This window comes from Dipodomys spectabilis, unplaced genomic scaffold (genome assembly GCF_019054845.1).
Source record: "Dipodomys spectabilis isolate Male_0828 unplaced genomic scaffold, ASM1905484v1 ptg000145l, whole genome shotgun sequence".
Classification (NCBI taxonomy): Eukaryota; Metazoa; Chordata; class Mammalia; order Rodentia; family Heteromyidae; genus Dipodomys; species Dipodomys spectabilis.
The window spans coordinates 3,236,621-3,258,779 of record NW_024870822.1 but is presented as its reverse complement, the minus strand read 5'-3'; the positions used below and the strand labels follow the sequence as shown (position 1 = coordinate 3,258,779).

Below are 22,159 nucleotides of genomic sequence, written 5' to 3'. Positions count from 1 at the left end.
TCTATCATGAATAGTACTGCAGTTCACATAAGTGTGCAAGTGTTTCTATTGTTTCCTGATTTATAGTCTTTTGGATACACACCAAAAGTGATACCAATGGATCTGGATCACACGGTGGTAGTTCTATTTTTTTGTTTTTTGAGAAACTGCCATACTGATTTCATAGTGGTTCCAGTAATTTACATTTCTACCAACAGTACAGGCTTCCTCTTCCCCACAATCTGCCAGCGGAATTTTTTTTCATAAAGAAAAATGAAACCATGTCAGATGGCAAAAAATAAATGGAACTAGAGATCTAGTTGAACAATGTAAGCCAAATTGAGAAAGACAAAAGTCATGTTTTCCCTCAGACACAGATGCTAGGTATAAAAGACAAAAATACACATAAACATATACAGGATCTTTCTGTCTCTCTCTCTCTTTTGTCTTTCACACTGATATGAACACCCACTTTTAATTATAGAGTTACTTATGTTTATAATTGTAGGACTGTTTGAGAGAACAGGTAGAGGAGCTAGAGTGAATAATACAGTACATCTGAGTGAAGATAGTAAAATGAAATGAACTGGAAGCTGTTGAAGAATGGGGGAACTAGGAATGGAAGTTAGAGTAAGCCAGGGAAGCAATCTGATTAAATTATTATACATGCATGCATAAAATCCCAGTGAAGTCTCTGAACAATTAGCATACACACAAAAACGACAAGAATATAAAACAGATCCCATCTGGGGTGTGGGCACTAGTAGGAGGGTGAATGGAGAGGGTGAATATGATCAGAATACTTTATGTATTCATGTGAACATGGAACAGTATTTGAGATTGCACTGGGAAGGGGAGAAAAGGGGAGGATAGAGGGCCACTGTATATGTCAAAATGAGACCCCTTTGTAAACTAATTGTTGCTAATAAAGTGGGGGGAAATGTCAATGCTTCCACAATGAGAAGGACAGCTGGTTTCTGGCACCTGGCTGCCTCACAAGTACATATCCTAACCTCCTCTTTGCAACACACAGACACAGAGACCCAGACCCAGATCCACAGTCATAGACCCACACATACACACATCCCTGCCAAGACAAGGAATTCAGCAAGCAGGTTGCATGCAGTTGTCCCAGGAATGATCTTGACAAATGAAGGAGAAAGGTGTTCCCACCATGGGGTCCCTATGATGTGCATGTGGCCAAGTTGACATCACATGGTTAAATCCTTAAGATGCCGTCATGGGTCATGATATGTGCTTACTGACTGTCAATCTTTTCCGATGGAAAGTGGGAAGTCTCTTGGGCTGATTTTTCTGCACATCAGGGATCAGGGGCTTGGCTGGGAATTAGAAAATTGGGACATCTTAAAAAATGGGAGGCAGCGCTAGCTGAATGCAGCAATTCAGATGAAAAGAATCATGACTAGAATCATAAGACTTGTATTTATTTCCGATCATTCCCACTTCTTCACTCAGCAGTGTTTCGAACTTCTGGATCAGGAAGGTGGTCCAGCAGGGCCTGAAGGCCCAGGTAGTAGTGGCCAGTCTCTGTGGCATTTGCCTGGCTTCTCTGACAGATAAGCAGGCATTGCTGGCACCACCAGCCTGATTCTTCCTGTGATCCAGGGCTTGAAATGAACTCATCAGAGTTACTGTCAGCAGTAAACTCATGCGGTAAGCCCAGGAGTTTCAGCCTGAGTTCACCAAATGGCTATGTGGAGACAGCTGAAGAAGTAGTACACGTTCCTTCTTCCGGCTACAGCAGTCATGAAGATGCACACGGGTGCCTTTAAAGATGGAGGCCTCTGTGTGTCAGCCTTAGGAAGACTAAAGGGGAGAATAGCAAGGGACCCAGCTGTTTCTTCACAGTCCATCTGGCCCCTCCATCCCACTCTCCTGCCCCCTGCACAGCAGGCTGCATGGTAGGGTGAGCTTTTTCAAGGACCAGCCCCTGGGGCAAGCAGTGGTACCTGCAGCTGGTCTCATGATTTATTGGCCACAGCAGAAAGCTGGTCTCGGATGCGGCCGAGCCCATCTAACATGGTGTCCAGTGTTTCTTTGCTCAGCTCCATGGTAACAGCAGAGATGGAGGGTTTGTCTCCGCACAGACTGGGATCTTCCTGAATCTGCAAAGAGAATGTGGCCCAGAAAGTCAAAGCTGTCTGTCTTCCTTTTTCCCTGTAAGTGAGCCCGACTCAGCCCTATGGGGGCCTCTGAAAAGAAGCTACTTGCTGAGAGCTGCAGGGAGGCCCAGCCAGGAGTCATTTAGCAACTGGGGAGAGTGAAGGAGCTGGGCAGAGGGCTGGCTCACTTTCCTTTTTAGTACCATGGGCCGGAAAAGGCCTCCTCTTCAATACCCCAAGCCCGAGTGAGAAAATATGTGTTTCTATTGTTGAGACTTTAAGAAGTGGGTCTGATGGGATACATAACACATTCTATGGGTTGCAGGAAATACACGACAAGTTATAGTTATATTTACTTGATCTTAAAAAAGAAAGAATTAGGGGCTAGGAAAGTGGCTCAGTGGTAGAGTGCTTGCCTTGCATGCATGAGGCCCTGGGTTTGATTCCTCAGCACCACATAAGCAGAAAAAAGCCGGAAGTGGTGCTGTGGCTCAAGTGGTAGAGTGCTAGCTTTGAGCTGAAGAGCTGGGGGACAGCGCCCAGGCCCAGGCCCATGACAGACAAAAAATTTTTTAAAAATTAAATAAAAGGAATTAAGCTACTCGTATTGACAATTCAGTTGCGCCCTCACATCAACACCTTACAGGTGTTGATTTTTCTGGGTAATAATTTTAATTAATTTTTTAAAAAATCTTAAAAGAGTCCTGAAAAGAATTCTAATGTAAAGATGCCGGGGGCAGGGGGGACAGGAAGGCACATGAGCCAACAAATGAAAACTGAGGGACCAGATGACACTATATAAAAAGAAATGTACTTATTACCTGGCACATGTAAATGTAACCCCTCTGTATATCATCTCTATAATATCAATAAAGCAAAATTTTTAAAAAAGAAAAATGCTAACAGAAGCTTGATCAGCTGAACTGCGCACAGTGACATGCTGTTACTACTGGGCAGAAGCTGATCAAAGCCATGGGAATGAGCTATAAGGCTATTTGGAATCTGAATGCACATGCCTGTTTTTGAAGCTCAACGTTCCACAAAGTGAGCATCTTTAGGTATCAACAAATAATGTTCTACACTTGTCTCATTGTTTTTAAACTTCAGTCTATCTGGTACTATGACCATGAGGTGTGACTATGGTACGGTAGTCCATGTATACTTTGTGTACAAGTGTGTGCATTTTGGGATACATTAAAATTTTTTTTAACTCATAGGGCTAATGATTCTAGAACTTTGGTTGACTTTTGCTTTTGCCAGTAGTAGGGCTTGGCTCTTGCTAAGCTAACTTGAGTGGCTAGTGCTCTACCACTTGAACCAAACCTCAGGTCTAGTGGCTGGATTTAGATGGCAAAGAGGTACCAACTCCCTACTGCTCCCATGTGGCTCCAAGGAGGATAGCAGTGGACGTACCTTCATCTGGAGTAGGCAGGTAGGAACAGCCATGCGACTGATGCTGTCTGAGGAGGTTTTGATATCCACTCTCCAATCCAGGTCAACAAGGCGTGGCAGAGAAACTGTGAAGGTTAGCCAACAGCTTAGCCAACAGCTCATGCCACCCATACTTACTGGGCCTTTATTTTGGGACAGGTGATACCAAGGGCTATATACATACAATGCATTTGATTTACACAGTAAGGCTCTGAAAGAGATAGATGGAGCCCAAGACCCTGAGCAAGTCATGGGCCTTATCTACTGCTCTGTGTCACCTGACCTTAGTACTGACTCATTGTGTCTCCAGGCTTCTGCTCAAACACCCATGCCTCCAGATGTCAGGATGGAATGAGAAGAGGCATAGGTAGAGGGAAGCCCTGGTCTCGGCAATACCGAATTCTTTCATGCAATGGAATGCATTTCACCTTGAGCCATTACAAATAATTCTAAAATCTAAAATACTTGTCTTAAAAATGAAGAGATTTGTTTTGCATGGTGGTTCCACCACTTGCCAAGCCTGTTCAACCTGGCTCTCAGGGTTATTGGATGACTAAATGAGCAAGAGCAGACCAAAGGCTCCAGGACTAGGCCTAGCTCGGGGTCAGTGTAGTGACTGGGTATTGAACACACTTTCATTCCAACTTTTCATTCCATTCCAGTACAATTACTGTTAGCTTTTTCTCAATGAAATACAATTATTTGCTTTGGATATTTCCTCTGTTTTTACAATATGTTTTTATAATCAGGAAAAAATTTAATAGTGCAATTAAAGAGAGTAATCCCAACACACAGAGTTCAGTGGGGGCCTGGAATAGTTCCCTCTGATTTTTGGTTCAGGTATCTAGTCATGGATTCAGGGCAGGCCTTGGTGCAGGGCGAGGAGAGGCACTATCTCAGTACTCACTCTGATTTGCTTGCGCTTCTGTTCTCCATGAAGACCTGTTTAAGAGGGAAAGAGGAGGAAACAATAATGGAAAAGGAATGGAGGGTGAATTTTCTGATGACAGAGGCCCTTGGACCTGACCTTCTACCTCAGAAAAGCAGTTTTGCTTTTGTTTCACCACTGCTTAGTGACATTAAAACCATACATAAGTGCTGTCAGTTAGCTTCATAGCTTAGGTCAACAAAGAACAGAAAAAAAGACTGAACACTTTGTGATCTTATTATGAAAAGACTAAACAGACAAAAGGTCAACTTATGTCTTCTTTCTTGGGCACCTATCACATGGAGGACTGCACACAAACAGACGAGGCTAATGGTACAGCACTCAGCACCATAATGAGGTATCAGAGAGAGTCAGAGTAAAACGTGGTCTTCATGTAGGAAAGATCTAAACAAACAACACATCCCTGGTAAGGGCATAATCTTTATTGCTTTTAGGGAGGTCTGCTCTAGACTTCTGGCAAACAAAAATCAATTCTACTTAAGCTTTTGTTTATTGTTTAAAGGATCTGCCTAGCTCAAAAGATAGACAGACAAGTCACAAAAAATTAATAAATAAACGAATACTCAACAAATATAGGCAGAAGATACTCAACACAAGAAGAAGATACTTAACATGCCTAAGTGGAAATGACGTACCATTTTCCATTTGTGGAGTTGGGAAAAAAAATGTAAGAAAAAGAAAAAGGGAAGAGACAGGAAGGGCACAATGCATCCTGCTGAGGCAAAAAGCATTGGGAAAAAGTCTCTCTGGTGGCCAGTTTGACAATACACATCGTTAGAACCCTTGAACCCCAGAAGGACATAATTAAATACATGAGCATATAGATTATATGAGCAACATAAATTTCTCACCTAAGTAGAAAACTGCCAATATCCATGTTTAATAGTAAAGAATTTTTAAATTTAGCTGGGCACCAGTGGCTCACGCCTGTAATCCTAGCTACTCAGGAGGCTGAGATCTGAGGATCATGGTTCAAAGCCAGCCCAGGCAGGAAAGTCCATGAGACTCTTATCTCCAATAAGCCACTAGAAAACCAGAAGTGGCACTGTGGCTCAAGACACAGAGCGCTCACTTTGAGCTGAAGAGCGCAGGGAGCACCCAAGCCCAGAGTTCAAGCCCCACAACCGATCAAAAAAATTTTTTTTTTAAAATTTATACCCAATTTTTTTGTATAATGGAATATATTTCAGCCATCAAAAATGATACTGAAGGTAAAGACTTATTGACATGTCATTAATATTCATACTGTTTACTGAAAAATAAGCAAATTATTATTTTTTGCTAAAAAAAAATCACCCTCTTCATCTATGTATAATGAGAAACAGTAAACAAGTTCTAAAAGGCTATCTGTTAAGGAATTAATACTGATAACTACTGGATGGTAGGATTATAGGCATCTCATTTTCTTCTCTTCTAAATTTCCAACAATGAAAAAATTCTATAACAAGAATAAAAGTTATAAATAGAAAAATTAGAAGGAACTCTCAAAAAATGATCACTTACACACGTTCTAGGATGATTTTTGTCAGCAGGTTTTTGAGGTTTTGGTGGAAATTTTCTGGAAAGAGAGCCAGGATTGCTTCAGAGGATGACAGGTCACGGAATGTCACCAGCCTAGTGAGGTGATGCAGAGCCTGGAGTAACTGTGGGGTAGAGGGGACCGTGCTGTAGTGGCAGGAAAAGAAGGGGCAGGGAGCACAGGGAAGGAGCACAGGGTAAGGGGCAGGACTAGGCTCTAAACTCTGCCCCACTTGTACACATCACAGGAGTGAGGACTCAAGAACCAGGAAGCTGTCTGCTGGACAGAAACTCTACTTGTGGACAAAGAGTTAATACATCCTTTTCCCTCTGTGGGAGCATCTGACCTTCACTTAACTTTCTAGAGCTGTTTCCTTGGTAACCGGAGAGAAGTAGAAAGGCAACTGGGTTACTAGGCAACCCTGCATTGGTCCAGTGCCTTTGGACTGAGAGGGCTGAGTAAACATCTGGGGCCCATAGTGTCGGGCTTCCCTGAGTGGTGCTGCAGGCTCCTTGCAAGGGTCTGACACTGTGCTTACTGAATTGTGACAAGACATATTGGTTCCTGTAGTGTCTGGGCTTTGAATCCAAGGTAGTTAAGTTTCATGTCCTTGCCCTTAAACTGTCATCTGGGAAGGCAGAGAAAACAAACAGTTCCTGGCCAGCCATCAGTGAAGAAGAATGCTGGACTTCGCCCTGCTATGTGTAGCTTTGTGTACACTGGGAAAGTCCTCTACCATCATGCACATCCTTGGCCTACTCTCAACTGCGTCCTTCAATGTGGATCTGTCACCAGGTGTGGCTTACAGATGATTTGTGAATATAATGATGCTTAGCTGAATCTAAGAAAACCCTGGAAGCTGGGCCCTCGTGGCTCATGCTTATAATCCTAGTTACTCAGGAGGCTGAGGATCACAATTAGAAGCCAGCCCAGGCAGGAAAGTCCTGGAGACTCTTATCTCCAATTAACCACCAGAAAACTGGAAGTGGAGCCATATCTCAAAGTGGTACATAGCTAGCCTTGAGCAAAAGAGCTCAGGGACAGCACCCAAGCCTTGAGTTCAAGCTCCATGACTAAAAAAAAAAAAAAGAGAAAACTCTCTGGAAGTGACTGTTTGGGGGCTCCTTCTGTTACCACTGGAGGTTGAATAACTCCATATTGACACAACCCAAAAGCAGGGGGAAATTCACCCTCCCCCAGTGAGGGTTGAAATTAGTGCTATAATGGTAAATGCTTGCGATTGTCTTCTTTCCTGCTTGATTTCCTCCACCTCCTACACACTAGCTATACCAAGTCCTCAAGGGAACCCAAACTAACTCTACAATTCACTTCTATATTCTTTTTTTGTTTTTGTTTTTGTTTTTGGTCAGTCATGGGGCTTGAACTCTGGGCCTGGGCACTGTCCCTCAGCTCTTCAGCCCAAGGCTAGGGCTCTACCACTTGAGCCATAGCACCACTTCTGGCTTTTTTTCTGCTTACGTGGTGCTGAGGAATCGAACCCAGGGCCTCATGCATGCAAGGCAAGCACTCTACCACTGAGCCACCTTCCCAGCCCTTCACGTCTATATTCTTACTGTTGTCTTTTCTTTTCTTTTTTTTGGCAGTACTTCAGTTTAAATTCAGGCACTAGTGCTATGCTAGCTCTCTTACTTTTCTATAGTGATTTCAATGAGCACAGCTCTAAATTAAACATTTTAAGCTGGATGCCCATGGCTCACGCCTGTAATTCTAGCTACTCAGGGAAGCTGGGATCTGAACATTGTGACTCAATGTCAGCTTAGGCAAGAAAGCCTGTGACGCTTATCTGCAACTAACCAGCAGAAGGCCATGGTTCAAGTGGTAGAGTGCCAGCCTTGAGTGAAAAAAACTAGGGATAGTGCCCAGGCGCTGAATTCAATCCCTAGTATTGACACAGGAAAATGCAAAAACTCAACAAAGCAAAACAAAACAAAACAGCAACAGAGGCTCATTTGGATGAAAATACTCCTGTCCTAGAAGCATAGCAGCCCTGGGAAGATAAGGCAGTCACTGCTTTATAACTTCTCCAGGGTCACCTTAACTCTTCCCCTGGGAAGAGAGCTGTGCTGCTGAGCAGGAGACTTGATTGGGGCAGAGGATGAGGAGGGAGTATGGCACACAATGCATCTGAGGGAGGCTGATGGAACCTAGCAGCATGCTCTCCCTGGTGCTACTCAGACCTCTATACATCACCCCCAAAGATCCTGGGAAAGTCTGCCTCAGCTGGCAATGCATCAGCCTCTGCAAATTCAAGCTGGAAAAGAAAAGTCCAAAAAAGTTGGCCTTTGTCCGCATGGTCAGGTAGTAAGTCTGAAAAGAAGATAGTCAAGAGCTCTGATTCTGTTTTTAGAAAGTTTACCTGAAATTTGCTGCAAATGTTTCTGTTTGCAGATGTTTGCAAATAGTAAGGAAGCAGTGACTGGGAAGAGATGAACAAGTGACAATGGCCAGTGGTCAAAGGTCCCTTCCCACAATACTTACTTGCTTTGCCTCTTCCTGGGTCACAGACAAGCTGGAACACGTAATATCCAAGAGATTTTTTGAGTCAATGGCCGAAATGGAAAAGCTCTCTTGACATAGCTGTCTGACAACATCTTTTGAGGATGCCTATGAATTAATTCACAGATGGAGAAAACAGTTATACTCTGAAATCATTCTCTTAGTTATTATTTGACCTCTTTGGGATTCAGAACTTAAGGTTCACAGCTATGTCTGCTTCTGGAAAGGCAGACTAGATGTACTTTTTATTCTTTCTTCAAAGTACAACTAAAATCCCTGGACACTTACAAACACCAGCAAAAAGTAAGACAGTCTGGAAGGAGGAGAGATGATAGTAAAGGTCTGGGAGGAACTTGAGACCCTGGAAGGACAGAGAGTTTCCTGGGTTTTCCTTTTGCCTCATGTATCCTAGACTTTGAGCTGAAGAAGAGGGCACCCTGCAAATGCCAATAGATACGGGAGGAGGGGGGCGTAACACAACAAAAACAACAACATAACACCCTCGAATATACATCTGCACTTTGTAGCCAAAAGACCAAGAAAAGGACAGAAAAGATTAAGACAATTAACTGTGATACTCCAACCAAATATCACAGAAAGAACTGCGGACCAACCTTACAGATGTCGACAAAGGCTGAAGGGAAGCCTAGACTTGAACAGGAAGCCCCGTAGGACTAAACTGAGGTACCCCAATACATCTGCTGGGGTGGTGTCAGAGAGGCTGAGCAAGAGCTGGGATCTTCATCCTCACGAGCAAGCAGCAAGCCACACTGCCCTGTGGAGACCACATGGAGACAGATTCTAGCCCTCTCCAGCAGTAGCAAAAATCCATACTGCTGCATACCAATGGGTATCAAGTGGGAACCTGGACTTCTACTTCAAGGTGACAGGAACAAGTCCCTTTCCCTGCCTGAACAGTGTCAGAAAAGCCAGTTAAAGCATACAAGTTGAACAAGATTCAGACTCTGAAAACACGATATCAACACATTCAAGTTTCACTCATCAAACTAAGAACAGAACAATCACCAGCGGAATGAAAGAAAAAAAAAAGACAACTGATAGATCGATACCATGGAAAGCTGAAGCAGGATTTTGAGTTCTAGGCTAGCCTGGGTCACTTAGGGAGATTTAGAGAGGTTGGAGAAAGAACACACTAGCACCAAGAAGGCTGACAGTAATAAAGACATCTGACAAAGATTTCAAAGCATTTTGATATCAGTGCTTCAATAGTTGTGAACATTCTTCAAGCAAATAATAATTCAGCAAAGGGAAGGTATTAAAATAAACTACAAATTTTAAAATAGAAAACAGCAATAACTAAAGAAAAAAAAATGAACAAAAACAAAAGAATTAAAAAAAATCCTCAGCGATGGCTGCAGCACACGAAATGGAAGTGAGAGAGGATAAACAATCAGTATACTGGAAGATAGATAATAGAAGTTACACAGTCTGAATGATACAGAAAATATACTAAAATTAATGAGTGAAGCCTTACAGACCTGAAAGAGTACAACAAAAGATGTAACATCACTGATGTTACTGGGATCACTAAGATCATTTTACGTCCTGAAGGAGGTAACAGAGGGCAAGACCAAAATTTTAAAGAAGTATTTGAAGAAATAATAGTTGAAAACTTTCAAGGTTTATCTATAAACTTAATGATTGTTTATTTCAAGAACCTGAGTAAATCTGAAGTAAAGACTAATAATAAAACACAACACTAAGACACATCATAATTAAACTTCTAAAAGTAGAAGCTATAAGCTTTTCCCAAATGATTACTATGACAGCAGCTTTCATATCAGAAACCATAGAAGAAAGAGGAAGCACAGTACTTTTCAGGCACTAAAGGAATTATCAACTTAGAATCCTACAGCCAATAAAAATGTCTTCAGGAAATGAAAAGGGAATAAAGACATTTATTGATAAACGAAAACTGAAAAATCTGTTACAAGATCTACCCTTAAAAATTGGCTACAGCAAGCCAGGTACCAGTGGCTTACTCCTGTAATCCTAGCTACTCAGGAGGCTGAGATCTGAGGATCATGGTTCAAAGCCAGCACAGGCAGGAAAGTCCATGAAACTCTCATCTCCAATAAACCACTAGAAAACCGGAAGTGGTGCTGTGGCTCAACAGTACAATGCTTGCTTTCAGTTGAAGAGCACAGGGACAGCACCCAAGCCCAGAGTTAAGCCCCCACGACCGACAAAAATGAACCCCAAGATAAGAACACAACTTGTTTTTTTTCTTTCTTGCTATTATTTTTAATGTATCTAAAATGTACTATGTGAGTTTTTGTTTATCTTGTATGTTCTTCCCCCACGGTATAACTCCTATTTTCACTGTATTTGATGTGCTCTGCATCTTGAATGTACGTTTTTCTAATTTGGGGAGGGGAAGGGAAATAACAAAATGCTGAAATAAAGATACAGGTTGACCCATTGTAACAATGAGATGTACAAGACACTATGTAGAAAATGCACTTTACAACTTGGGGGGGAGAGGGAGTTGAGGAGGTGGGGAGGGAAAGGATGGTAGGGGAAAAACAAAGGAGAAGGTAACAATGCTCGATAGGAAATGTACTCATTACCTTATTCATGTAACTGTAATCCCTCTGTACACTATTTTTACAATTTAAAAAACATTAAAAAAAAGGCTACAGCAAACTCTCTAAACAGCAAAGAAATAATGAAGGAGTGTAGGGACCTAGCTTAGCCTGACTGTACTATCTTGAGTGGCAACTTCCCTGAGTTTCCTGAGTATGATTTCCCAGAGTCTGCTGGCCTATTTTCCCAGTAGTTTAGATAAACAAAACCATTAGAGTATGTGGGACCTTATGTGTCCAACTGTGGTACTATCACCACAAAGAATGTGCCTGACAATTTTCTTCAATCTCTTGGTGCCTTGGGTATATGTATATACAGTGTTTAGTTCTTAGATTTTCCCAGAACAGAACCTTGGAACATCAGGAAGGAAGTTGGAACAGAGCAAGCCAAAATATGTATAAAAACATTAAGTTTTTTTGACTTTTCTAAATTACATTTCAAAGTCCAAACAAAAATAACACTATATAATGCAGGTATTAATGTATATAGAGGAAACACTAATACAGTTGTAAGTGAGGGAAAATTGAAGGGACACTCAGGGAGGTAAAGGTTCTATTCTTTACCTTAACTGATAAAATGATGACGCCAGTAGATTCTAAGAGCTATGTATATGCAATGTAGTAACTAGAGTAACTGATTTAAAAGGCTATAACTAGAAATGTATTTTAGAACTATAGATAAAACAAAACTCTAAAGCTTGTTCAAATAACTCACAAGAAAGCAGATAAATGTAAAAAGAAAAAGAGACAGAAGACAAAGAAAAAGAGGGGCTGGGAAGGTGGCTCAGTGGTAGAGCGCTTGCCTTGCATGCCTGAGGCCCTGGGTTCGATTCCCCAGCACCACATAAGCAAAAAGAAAAAAAGCCGGAAGTGGCGCTGTGGCTCAAGTGGTAGAGCACTAGCCTTGCGCTGAAGAGCTGAGGGACAGCGCCCAGGCCCCAGAGTTCAGGCCCCACAACCAACAACAACAGAAGACAAAGAAAAAGAGACAGAAAACAAAAATAAAACAGCAGACTTAAGCTCTAACACACCTATAATCACACATACTGTAAGTGACATAAATATTTCAATTAATATAGAGAAATTGGCAGTGTGAATTAAAACTGATTCAATTAAATGCTGCATATAAAACAACTCCCTTCGGTATAATGATAGAGGCAGGCTGCAAGTGAAAGGATAGAAGTTTTATCAAGCAAACATTAATCAAAGGAAAGCTAGAGTGGCTACATTAATATTAGATAAAGCACAGCTCACAGAAAGGAAATCACCAAAGATGAAAATGTATATAACAATAAAAGGTTTTTCTACCAACAGACGTCCTAAATATATATGTATTCAGCAAAAGATTGGAAATATGGGAAGCAAAAACTGACTTAACCAAACTCATATATTGTAAGGAACGTAGATATTAGTTCATAAATACACTGGAAGACATCAACATTGCTCTTTCAACAACTGACAGAACAACTACACAGATATTCAACAAGGATATAGAAGAGCTCAACTACATCATCAATCACTCCAATAGATGTTTATGGAATACTGTGCCCAGAAAGAGCAAATACACACTTATCTCAAGTACCCACTAAATATACCAACATAGAACATATTCTCAGTTACAAAGAAACAGAAAACACACTGCATTATTTTAGTCTCTTAAATTTGTTCCCATTTTATGGTTCAGAGTATGGTCTACTTTAAGTTAAATAAAAAATTACTAACAGAAAGAAAACAGGAAAGTGCTAAACACTTAGAAGTTTAAACACACTTCTAAATAATCCATAGGTACAAGAAAACTCAAAAATTACAGTATATGAAGGAAAATGAGGGAGAAAATCAAGACTCATGGAACACAGATAAGAACAGGTTTTTTAAATGTATGTATCAAAAGTGGAAAAAAATAGCATTGTTAGTAATCCAGGCTCCCACCCCCAGAATTTAAGACAAAAAAGAATAAATCCAAATATAATAATAAATCCAAAGGAAACAGAAGAATGAAAATGTAAAGATAAAGAATTATGAAAATAAAAATACAAAGTATGGAAATAAATAAAGCAATGAGCTGGTTCTTTAAAAGTATCAAAAACCTGACACATCTTTAGCAAGATTCACAAAGCAAAAAGAAGACACAAATTTCCAATATCAGAAATGAAATGGAACATAACCGTAGGCCCTGAAGAGAGCAAAAGAGTATAAAGGAAAACGCAATGAACAACTCTCTGCACACATATTTGACAGCTTAAAGAAAATGGACCAACTACTCACATTGCCAACTATTACAGCTCCTGGTTTATGGCATAGATGATTTTAATAGCCCTATATTTATAAAAGAAACTGAACTCCTAACTTTAAAACCAGAACAGAAATGAACCAAAAATATGCCCCTAAAAAAAGAAATCCCAGCGCTAGGGCTCACACCTGTAATTCTAGCTACTCAGGAGGCTGAGATATGAGGACCGTGGTTCAAAACCAGCCTGGACAGGAAAGTCCCTGAGATTCTTATCTCTAATAAACTACTCTGAAAAAGTCAGAAGTGGCACTGTGGCTCAAGTGGTAGAGAACCAGCCTTGTACAAAAAGAAGCTCAAGCTCAGGGGCAAAGCCCAGAGTTCAAGCCCCAGGACCAGCAAACATTAAAAAAGCATTAACTAATTCTATACCATCTTTTTTATAAAACAAAACAGTTGGGGATAAATTTTATGGCTCCTTTTACCTTGATACCAAAACTATATAAAGAAAATACCAATTTTTTAAAAAACTGCAGATTAATGAAAACATGCAGAAATCCTTAAAAAAATATTAGCTACCAAAAGTATGCAAAAAGGATTATACACTATGACCAGGTGGTATTTATTCTAGGGATATAAAGCTGGTTAAATATTTGAAAATCTATGTAATCTACCATATTAACAGACCAAAGGGAAAACATTGAATGAAGCCAGGAGCCAGTAACTCCAGCTATTCAAGGGGCTGAGGGTAGAAGGACCATGGTTTAAGACCAGCCAAGAGAGAAAAGTCTGCTGACCCCTATCTCAAAAATTAGAAACAGGGGTGGGAAGGTGGCTCAGTGGTAGAGCACTTGCCTTGCATGCATGAGGCCCTGGGTTCAATTCCTCAGCACCACATAAGCAAGAAGAAAAAAGCCAGAAGTGGTGCTGTGGCTCAAATGGTAGAGCACTGGCCTTGAGCTGAAGAGCTGAAGAGCTGAGGGACAGCACCCAGGCCCAGAGTTCAGGCCCCACGACCGGACCCCCCCCCAAAAAAAAATTAGAAACAAACAACCAGGGATGGAGGTGTGGCTCAAGTGGTACAGTGTCAACCTAATAAGCACAAGCCCTGAGTTCAAGTTCTAGTACCACTCAAAAAAATCACATATCAATTAAAGCAGAAAACATATTTCATAAATTTTAATGTCCATTCTTGATTTTAAAAAAAACTCAGAAAAACAAAAATAGAGAATGTGCTTAACATTACCAAGACCATTTATAAAATGGCCACAATTGACAATATACATAATGGTGAAAGACATTGCTTTGTCCTTGGATACCTGTTCTTCCATTCTCACCATTCTTATCTAATATTCTAGCCACTGAAATAAGGCAAGAAAAGGAAATAAAGGGAATGACAGTGACATAGGAAGAAATAAAACTTCCTATTTACAAATAACATGAAATGTTTATTGTGTTATGTTTTTTGTAGGTTTATGTATTGGGTTATGTTATTTTTGTTATGTTTGTAAATGTTACTCAAAAATAACACAATTATGTAGAAAGTCCCAAGGAATGTATGTACATATGTATAAACACACACACAGCACTTACTACTATGATTTTAGCAAGTGTGCAGATACAAGACATACAAAAATTTGTTGTATTTCTCTATTCAGCTTTTCCTTGACTTGGTCTAAGGTTTCACCTACCATAAGTTAAAAATAGGGATGGAGAGAATGATGAAAGGGATGATATTGATCAAATGCGTTGTACTTATAAACTGATTTGCTAAATAGAACCCCTCTGTACAACTACTTAAGAAAATAAAAAATATAATGAAAAGTAAGTTGAAAAATGCATTTAATGCCAATAATCTACCAAGCACCATGGTTTGACATTATGGTATGTTAGCAAGTAGTAGTTATTTACACCCATGATTATGTGGCTGACTAGGAGCCAGAGCTAGTTGCTGCTGCTGAGCACTCTAATAAACTATCTGGTAGTGTATCACTACTAGCCCAGCAAATAAGCAAACTTCAGAATCTGAAGTGGGATTTTTACTGAATGCCTATCATTTTCATATCATTCTAAAATCAAAAATTGTAAGTTAAACCATCATAAGCAGGGACTGTCTGAACAGTAGAATGAAGAATATGTATCATTTGCAGTTGCTCAAAAATGAAATGTAGGACTTCTGTGCTGAAACTATACAATACAGATATTTTATTTATATATAGTATATATATGGAGGTTCAACATTCTAAAGATATCGATTCAGATACATAGGATTAACATAATTGCTATATAATATAATCAAAATTGTCTTAGAATATAGCCAACATAATTTCAAAAATTTATACTGAATGGCAAAGAAGCTACAATAGCTAAAACAATTTTGATTTTTAAAAAGGAATGCTATAGGGCTGGGAAGGTGGCTCAGTGGTAGAGTGCTTGCCTTGCATGCCTGAGGCCCTGGGTTCGATTCCTCAGCACCATATAAGCAAAAAGAAAAAAAGCCAGAAGTGGCTCTGTGGCTCAAGTGGCCAAAAAAAGGAATGCTATAAGAAATCAGTCTATCTGATTTCAAGATATATAGCTGCAGCAATCAAGAATGTGTGGCACTGACTGAGGGATAGACTAATTAAATAGTGTAGAGAACCTTGAACTAGACACATATAAATATGCTTAATTTTTGTTAAAGGTGCAAGAGCAATTCATTGGAAACAAGATATTCATTTTAACAAATGGTACTGAAACAGATGTGAAAAAAATAAACTCAATTTAAGTATTACATACTACACAAAATAACTCAAAATGATTCGTGGATTTAAATATAAAACATAAATGTAAGATACAAAACTTAAACTCAAGAAAAAATTCAAAATTTTCAGATTCATGGCTTGGCAAAGAGTTTTAAAGTTAACACCAAAAGCATAATTCATAAAAGGAAAGAAATCATAAATTGCACCTCATCAAATTAAACCTTTTCACTCTGCAAAATCCCTGATTATGGGCTGATTGTGTTCTTCACTCCAAATTGAAGACCTAATACTCAGTCTTCTCAGAATGTGACCTCATTTGGAAATAGGGTGTTGCAGATGCAATTATTTAAGATGAGGTCATTAGTATGAACTAATCAAACATGACAAATGTCCTTTAAAGAAGAGGATATTTGGACCCAGATGCACATCAAGTATGTCATATAAAGATGAATGAAGCACTCTTTAAGCTAAGATGTGCTAAAGACGGTAGGGGCAGTGAACATATTTTCTAGGAGAGATAAATTTAACAGATTAACCCTCAGAAGGAACCAATACAGATGACATATTGATCTTGGATTTATAGCTTCAGAGCTGTGGGACAATAAATTTCTGTTTAAGCACCCAATTCTTAGTACTTTGTCATGAAAGTCCTAGCAATATATATAGTCCCTATAGATGAGTACCAAATACAGAATCAGAGGAAAATATTTGCAAACCATCTGTTTGTAAAAGGATTAGTATCTAGGACATATTTTTTCAAAACTCAAAACCAAGCTGAGTGCTATAGCTCTAACCTGTAATCCTAGCTAGTTGGGAGACTGAGATGGAAAAGGTCACAGTTTGAAGCTAGCCTAGGTAAAAAGTTTCTAAAACCCTATCTCAATCAGTAAAGAAGCTGGGCAAAGTGGCATGCACCTGTTATCCAAGCTACATGAGAAGCATAAATAGAAGAACTGTGGTCCAGGCTGGCCTGGAAAAAAAGAATGACCCTATTTAAAAAATAAAAGCAAAGGGGGTTACAAGGATGGCACAAGGCTCTGAGTTCAAATCTCATTACTGAAGAAAAAAACCATCTCAAAACTCAAATTAAAAAGGCAAAAATTCCAATAAGAATATTGACAAAAGACAGCCTTTCCATCAAAGGAGATAAATAGATGGCATATAAATACATGAAAAGAAGTTCAACATTATTATTCATTAGAGAACTACAGATTAAAACCACATTGGCTTTTTATTTTTTTTATTTTTATTTTTTGGGGTCCAGTCGTGGGGCCTGAACTCTGGGCTTGGGCACTGTCCCTCAGCTCTTCAGCTCAAGGCTAGTGCTCTACCACTTGAGCCACAGCGCCACTTCTGGCTTTTTTTCTTTTTGCTTATGTGGTGCTGGGGAATCGAACCCAGGGCCTTAGGCATGCAAGGCAAGCGCTCTACCACTGAGCCACCTTCCCAGCCCCACACATTGTTTTTTTTTAAAAAGGAAATAACCTACCATTGTAGGTTATTAATCTACCATTGTAGATATACCAAGACATATCTATCACAATGACTTAAGCAAAATGGTGCTAATACTCAATGCTGGTGAGGATAGTGGATAACTCAAATATTGCTAGGGGAACTGTAAAATGGTACAGCCATTCTGTACAACTTACAGAGTGCCTTAAAAACAAAACCAAATGATCCAGCAATTATATTCAAAGCTTATCCACATTTTTAGAGCAGCTTTATTTATGATAGCAAAAACTGGAAACAATCTTGATGGTTTTTCAACAGGTCAGTGATTTTAAAAGTTTTGTACATACAAACCATGTACTATTCTTCAGTTATAAAAAGGAAAAAGTACTAATACATATGACAGGGAGTCTCCAGATAATTACATGAAAAGTCAATCTCAAAAAGTAACCTATTGCACTGTTGATGGGAGTATTAACCAGTACAACCATTCTGGAACACTGGAGGTAAAACTAAACATAGAACTTCCCTATAACCCAGCCATACCACTACCAGATCATTACAGTCAGGATATGGTAAAGACATGTGATTATCCATGTTCACTGCTGCACTATTCACAACAGCCAAGTTATGGAAACAGCAACCCAGAGACCCTACAATAGATGAGTAAATCAATAAAATGTGGTGTATATACAAAATGGCATTTTACTCATCCATTAGAAAGAATAATATTATGTCATTTGCAGGGAAATGCATAGACCTAGAACAAATCATGCTAAGTGAGGTAAGCCAAGCTCAGAGAGACAAACAACATATGTTTTCTCTCATATATGAAAGGATCTAAAATATTACTAGACTCTGTACAGTATCTTTACAATAAAAATATATATTAAGAAAAAATATTACTGGTCATGACAAGCTATATAGGACTCTAGGCATTCACACATAATCAGCCAGATTAAAGGATACACTTAGGGGAAGAACCCAAAGATGAAACTTCTCTAAACATTTAAAATATTATTTACCCAAATGAACTTTTGTTATTGTTGTTGTTATTGTTATCGGGTTTTTGTTATTGTTGTTGGTTGGTTGTGGTGTTTGTTTTTTTTTCTTCTGTGAGGGGCAAAGTGGGGGCATAGAAAGGGAGGGAGGAATGGTGAACAAATGTAATCATTCTATCCAGTATATATTATGTAGAAAATGACGTATGTAACTTGTGGGCAAGCATGGGTGGAGGAAACTGGGGTAAAGCAAAGGAAGCAGTGATGTCCAAAAAAGAAATATACTCATTACCTGATTTATGAAATGGTAACCTTATTGTACAACAACTTAATAATAACAATAAAATTATTTTTTGTGCTGGTCCTAAGGCTTGAATTCAGAGCCTGGGCACTGTCGCTGACCTTTCTTTGCGCAAGGCAAAGAGCTACTCAGAAGGCTGAGATCTGATGATTGTGGTTCAAAGCCAGCCCAGGCAAGAAAGTCTGCAAGACTCTAATCTCCAATTAACTGTCAGAAAACCAGAAGTAGAGCTGTGTCTCAAAGTGGTACAGCATAGCTTTGAGCAAAAGAGCTCAGAGACAGTGCCTAAGCCCTGAATTCACAACAGACAAACAAAAGCCAATCCTAGATGGTTATATATAGTAAAGTATAAAGTTCTTGAAATGACAAAATTACAGAAGAATGACAGAACTTAGAGAAGCTGTGGAGGCAGAATAGAAATGAGTGTGGATACAATACAAAGGGTCTTATAGAAGGTGATGGAAACGTTCTGTATTTTGACTGTATTGATGTCAAAATACTGTTTGTAATACGATTCTATAGGTTTCAGGATGTCCCTGTTGTGGGAAACTTGGTAAAAGGGTAAATGAGATCTTTGCATTTTTTTTTTTACAACTTTATGTGAATGTATGCTTATTTAAAAATAAAGCTTCATTATTAGATTAAAAAGTACACAGGACAAAAACAGTGAAAATAAATGAAGGAATACAAATTAAAGAAGTCAGATGCAAAGAAGTATATGCTGTTTGGGCTGGGAAGGTGGCTCAGCAGTAGAGCGCTTGCTTTGCATGCTCGAGGCCCTGGGTTCGATTCCTCAGCACCACATAAGCAAAAAGAAAAAAGCTGGAAGTGGCGCTGTGGCTCAAGTGGTAGAGTGCTAGCCTTGAGCTGAAGAGCTGAGGGACAGCGCCCAGGCCCAGAGTTCAGGCCTCACGACCGGACCCCCCCCAAAAAAAAAGTATATGCTGTATTATTCCACCTCAGTGAAGTCCAAACGTGAGCAATATTAAATTGTTAGAACTAATGACAGGGGTGACCACAGGGGGGGAAAGCTGCATAATGAAAAAGCAATAGGAGGACTTGGGGGGGAAGGGTACTGACAATGTTTCATTTTTTGACTTGATGTTGCTTACATGGGTGTGTAATAAATCATTAAAATGGCAAACTTGTGATTTACACAGTTTCTGTATCTATGATACATATCAACTTTTTAAAGTTTATTGAAGGAGGGGCTGGGAAGTTGGCTCAGTGGTAGAGCGCTTGCCTTGCATGCCTTGCATGCGTGAGGCCCTGGGTTCGATTCCTAAGCACCACATTAGCAAAAAAAAAAGAGAGAGAAAAGTTTATTGAAGGACAAACACATGTGGAGAGGCTAAGGTGTGAAGCAGCCACAATGACAAAGTACTGGGTTGTTGGGAGGTAACTCATTTTCAGCCTACAGATCAGTTACTACATGAATTAATTTATTTGACCAGTATGTATTGAGTCCGTGCTGCCTTCTGGGTGTTCTCCTTGTTGGTATACTCTTGTGCACTAGAAAGTAAATGCCTTTAGGAATGGAAAGTGCAAATTATAGTAGAGAGGCCATTTTTTAAAAAAAAGTCCAAGAAAGCTGGAGGCAGGAGAATCCTGAGTTCCAGGCTGTGCTGGGGGAAGTTAGCAGAAATCCAATCCGAGAAACAAACTATACAAACAGAATGGACTGGGGACATGGCTCAAAGTGGTGGGGTTCAATCCTCAGTACCTCCGGGAATAAAAAAGTAAAAACCAAAGACCATTATGTGGACGGATGTGGCTGCTGCGCATGAATCGCTGAATGCAATTAATTCAACCTCTTCCAGGGGAAGGAAAGACAATTTCCCTCCTGAATCTCAACGTTCTTGACAAGACCGCACACAGGCAGGCTCAGTGTGAGCGAGCCACAAGGCAACGAAGGAAAACAAAGCGTCATGTATTATTTTTTTGACAGAGATAATCAAAAGTGAACTCCAGCGCCTCACTTCAGGGCTTGATGAAGCCCTGGGCGGTAGGTTCCCAACCTCCGAATCTTTCAAACCACTGGGTCTGAGGAGTGTGGTGGCCCCTCCAGGAAGCCAGGCCTCGAGGGGAGGGGGAGGCCTGGACGCTGGGCCTCAGAGGGGGAGGTGCCAGCGCCACGTGGAGGCCGCGAGGAGATGGATACCGGGCTCGTGGGTCGGGGAACACCTTCTCAACGGTGGACAGCAGATGGGCCGACCACAGGATGACACGAGGACGTCCGAACGCGGACCCAGCACCGATCCCCAAAGCCAGCCGCAGAGACCAACAGTGCCTTGGCGGTGCCTTGGCGGCTCTCACCTCGCTCCCCGCTCCCCTGGCTACCGGGCGTCATCAGTATTTGTTCTCAAAGCTCAGAAAGGGGCAACGGCTTGCCAGGAGCCACACAGAAATAATGGCGGCTCCAAAAGAAGGCCGCTTGATTCCTAATTCCTGCTAGCCTGCAAAGTCCCGCAGACGGAGGACAGCGGGGAGGAAGGATGAAGTCAGCAACTCTCTCGTTTACCTTCAGCAGATTCTGAAGCGCGGCGAAGTCTTCAGCTGTCAGGGCGGCCATCTTCCTGATATCACGTGTCCGGTGGCACGGGGCGGTAGGTGTCACGTGACACTGGCGGCCTTCACAAAGCCTGCTGGGGATTGTAGTCCCGCAGCGTTTGGGAGCGGGGCGTGAGTTCGGCTGTGAGTGTGCAGTGGGCGAAGGAGTACAAGCCTCGCGCGGAGCATGCTGGGAGTTGTAGTCCTTCAGCGTGCGGAGCGGAGCGTGGATCCGGTACGGTGCTTTGAACTTTGGAGAGACGCCAAAGGCTTCTAGACCCGGTGGGCTGACCACAGGGGACGGAAGAATAGGGATGGGGAGGAGGACTAGGGCGGAGGATGGTTTCCAGAGTGAACAAATTGGCTTGTCTGTTTCACACATTAGAGAAACTGATTTTCCCCTGGCCCTTGTGGGTGAGCAGCTGTATCGAGGTTGGCAGGCACCTTGGAGACGTAACCATTCAAAAGCGATGAGTAGACCTGGACCTGGGAATCAAAATGACACTGTGTGTGGCGGGGTTCTTGGAATTTACACACCCTCACTCGAACTCCAGAAGAGTGTAAATCTACTTTTGTGTGGATAGTTTCTTTTCCTTCTATGAAGTAGGTAGGAATTGGTATTATTGCCAAGTTTATCTAGATGGGGAAACTGAGTCATTTAGGGATTAATTTTTCTGCAGCCCTTGGGAAGATCTGGTGTGAAGAACGGGTAAGAGAGTGTTTGGGCCAGGGGACAGGAAGGGAACCATATGAAAAATATCAC

The 22,159-nt window shown here is 40.8% G+C and overlaps 1 protein-coding gene across 2 annotated transcripts; it reads right to left on the bottom strand.

The window, feature by feature from the left end:
• Nucleotides 1–1,403: 1,403 nt before the first annotated feature.
• Commd9 (COMM domain containing 9) lies at nucleotides 1,404–21,444 on the bottom strand. 2 transcript variants are annotated; one of them, XM_042691693.1, is made up of 7 exons: nucleotides 21,368–21,444; nucleotides 8,501–8,626; nucleotides 5,986–6,125; nucleotides 4,441–4,475; nucleotides 3,516–3,619; nucleotides 1,950–2,105; nucleotides 1,404–1,806 (listed from the first exon to the last, which is right to left on the bottom strand). In XM_042691693.1, exons 1-6 carry the CDS (start codon nucleotides 21,416–21,418, stop codon nucleotides 1,962–1,964), a joined length of 600 nt encoding a protein of 199 aa, XP_042547627.1. In that variant the 5' UTR covers nucleotides 21,419–21,444; the 3' UTR covers nucleotides 1,404–1,806; nucleotides 1,950–1,961. The 2 variants fall into 2 exon arrangements, with proteins under 2 accessions (XP_042547627.1, XP_042547626.1); XM_042691692.1 differs by having other exon boundaries at nucleotides 1,404–2,105.
• Between the last annotated feature and the right edge of the window lie 715 nt (nucleotides 21,445–22,159).

Coding starts and splice junctions, on each gene's coding strand:
- Commd9 (XM_042691692.1), bottom strand. CDS start 21,418: ATGGCCGCCCTGACAGCTGAAGACTTCGCCGCGCTTCAGAATCTGCTG. Junction 8,627..21,367: donor CGCTTCAGAATCTGCTGAAG/GTAAACGAGAGA, acceptor ATTAATTCATAG/GCATCCTCAAAAGATGTTGT. Junction 6,126..8,500: donor CCCAGGAAGAGGCAAAGCAA/GTAAGTATTGTG, acceptor TCTACCCCACAG/TTACTCCAGGCTCTGCATCA.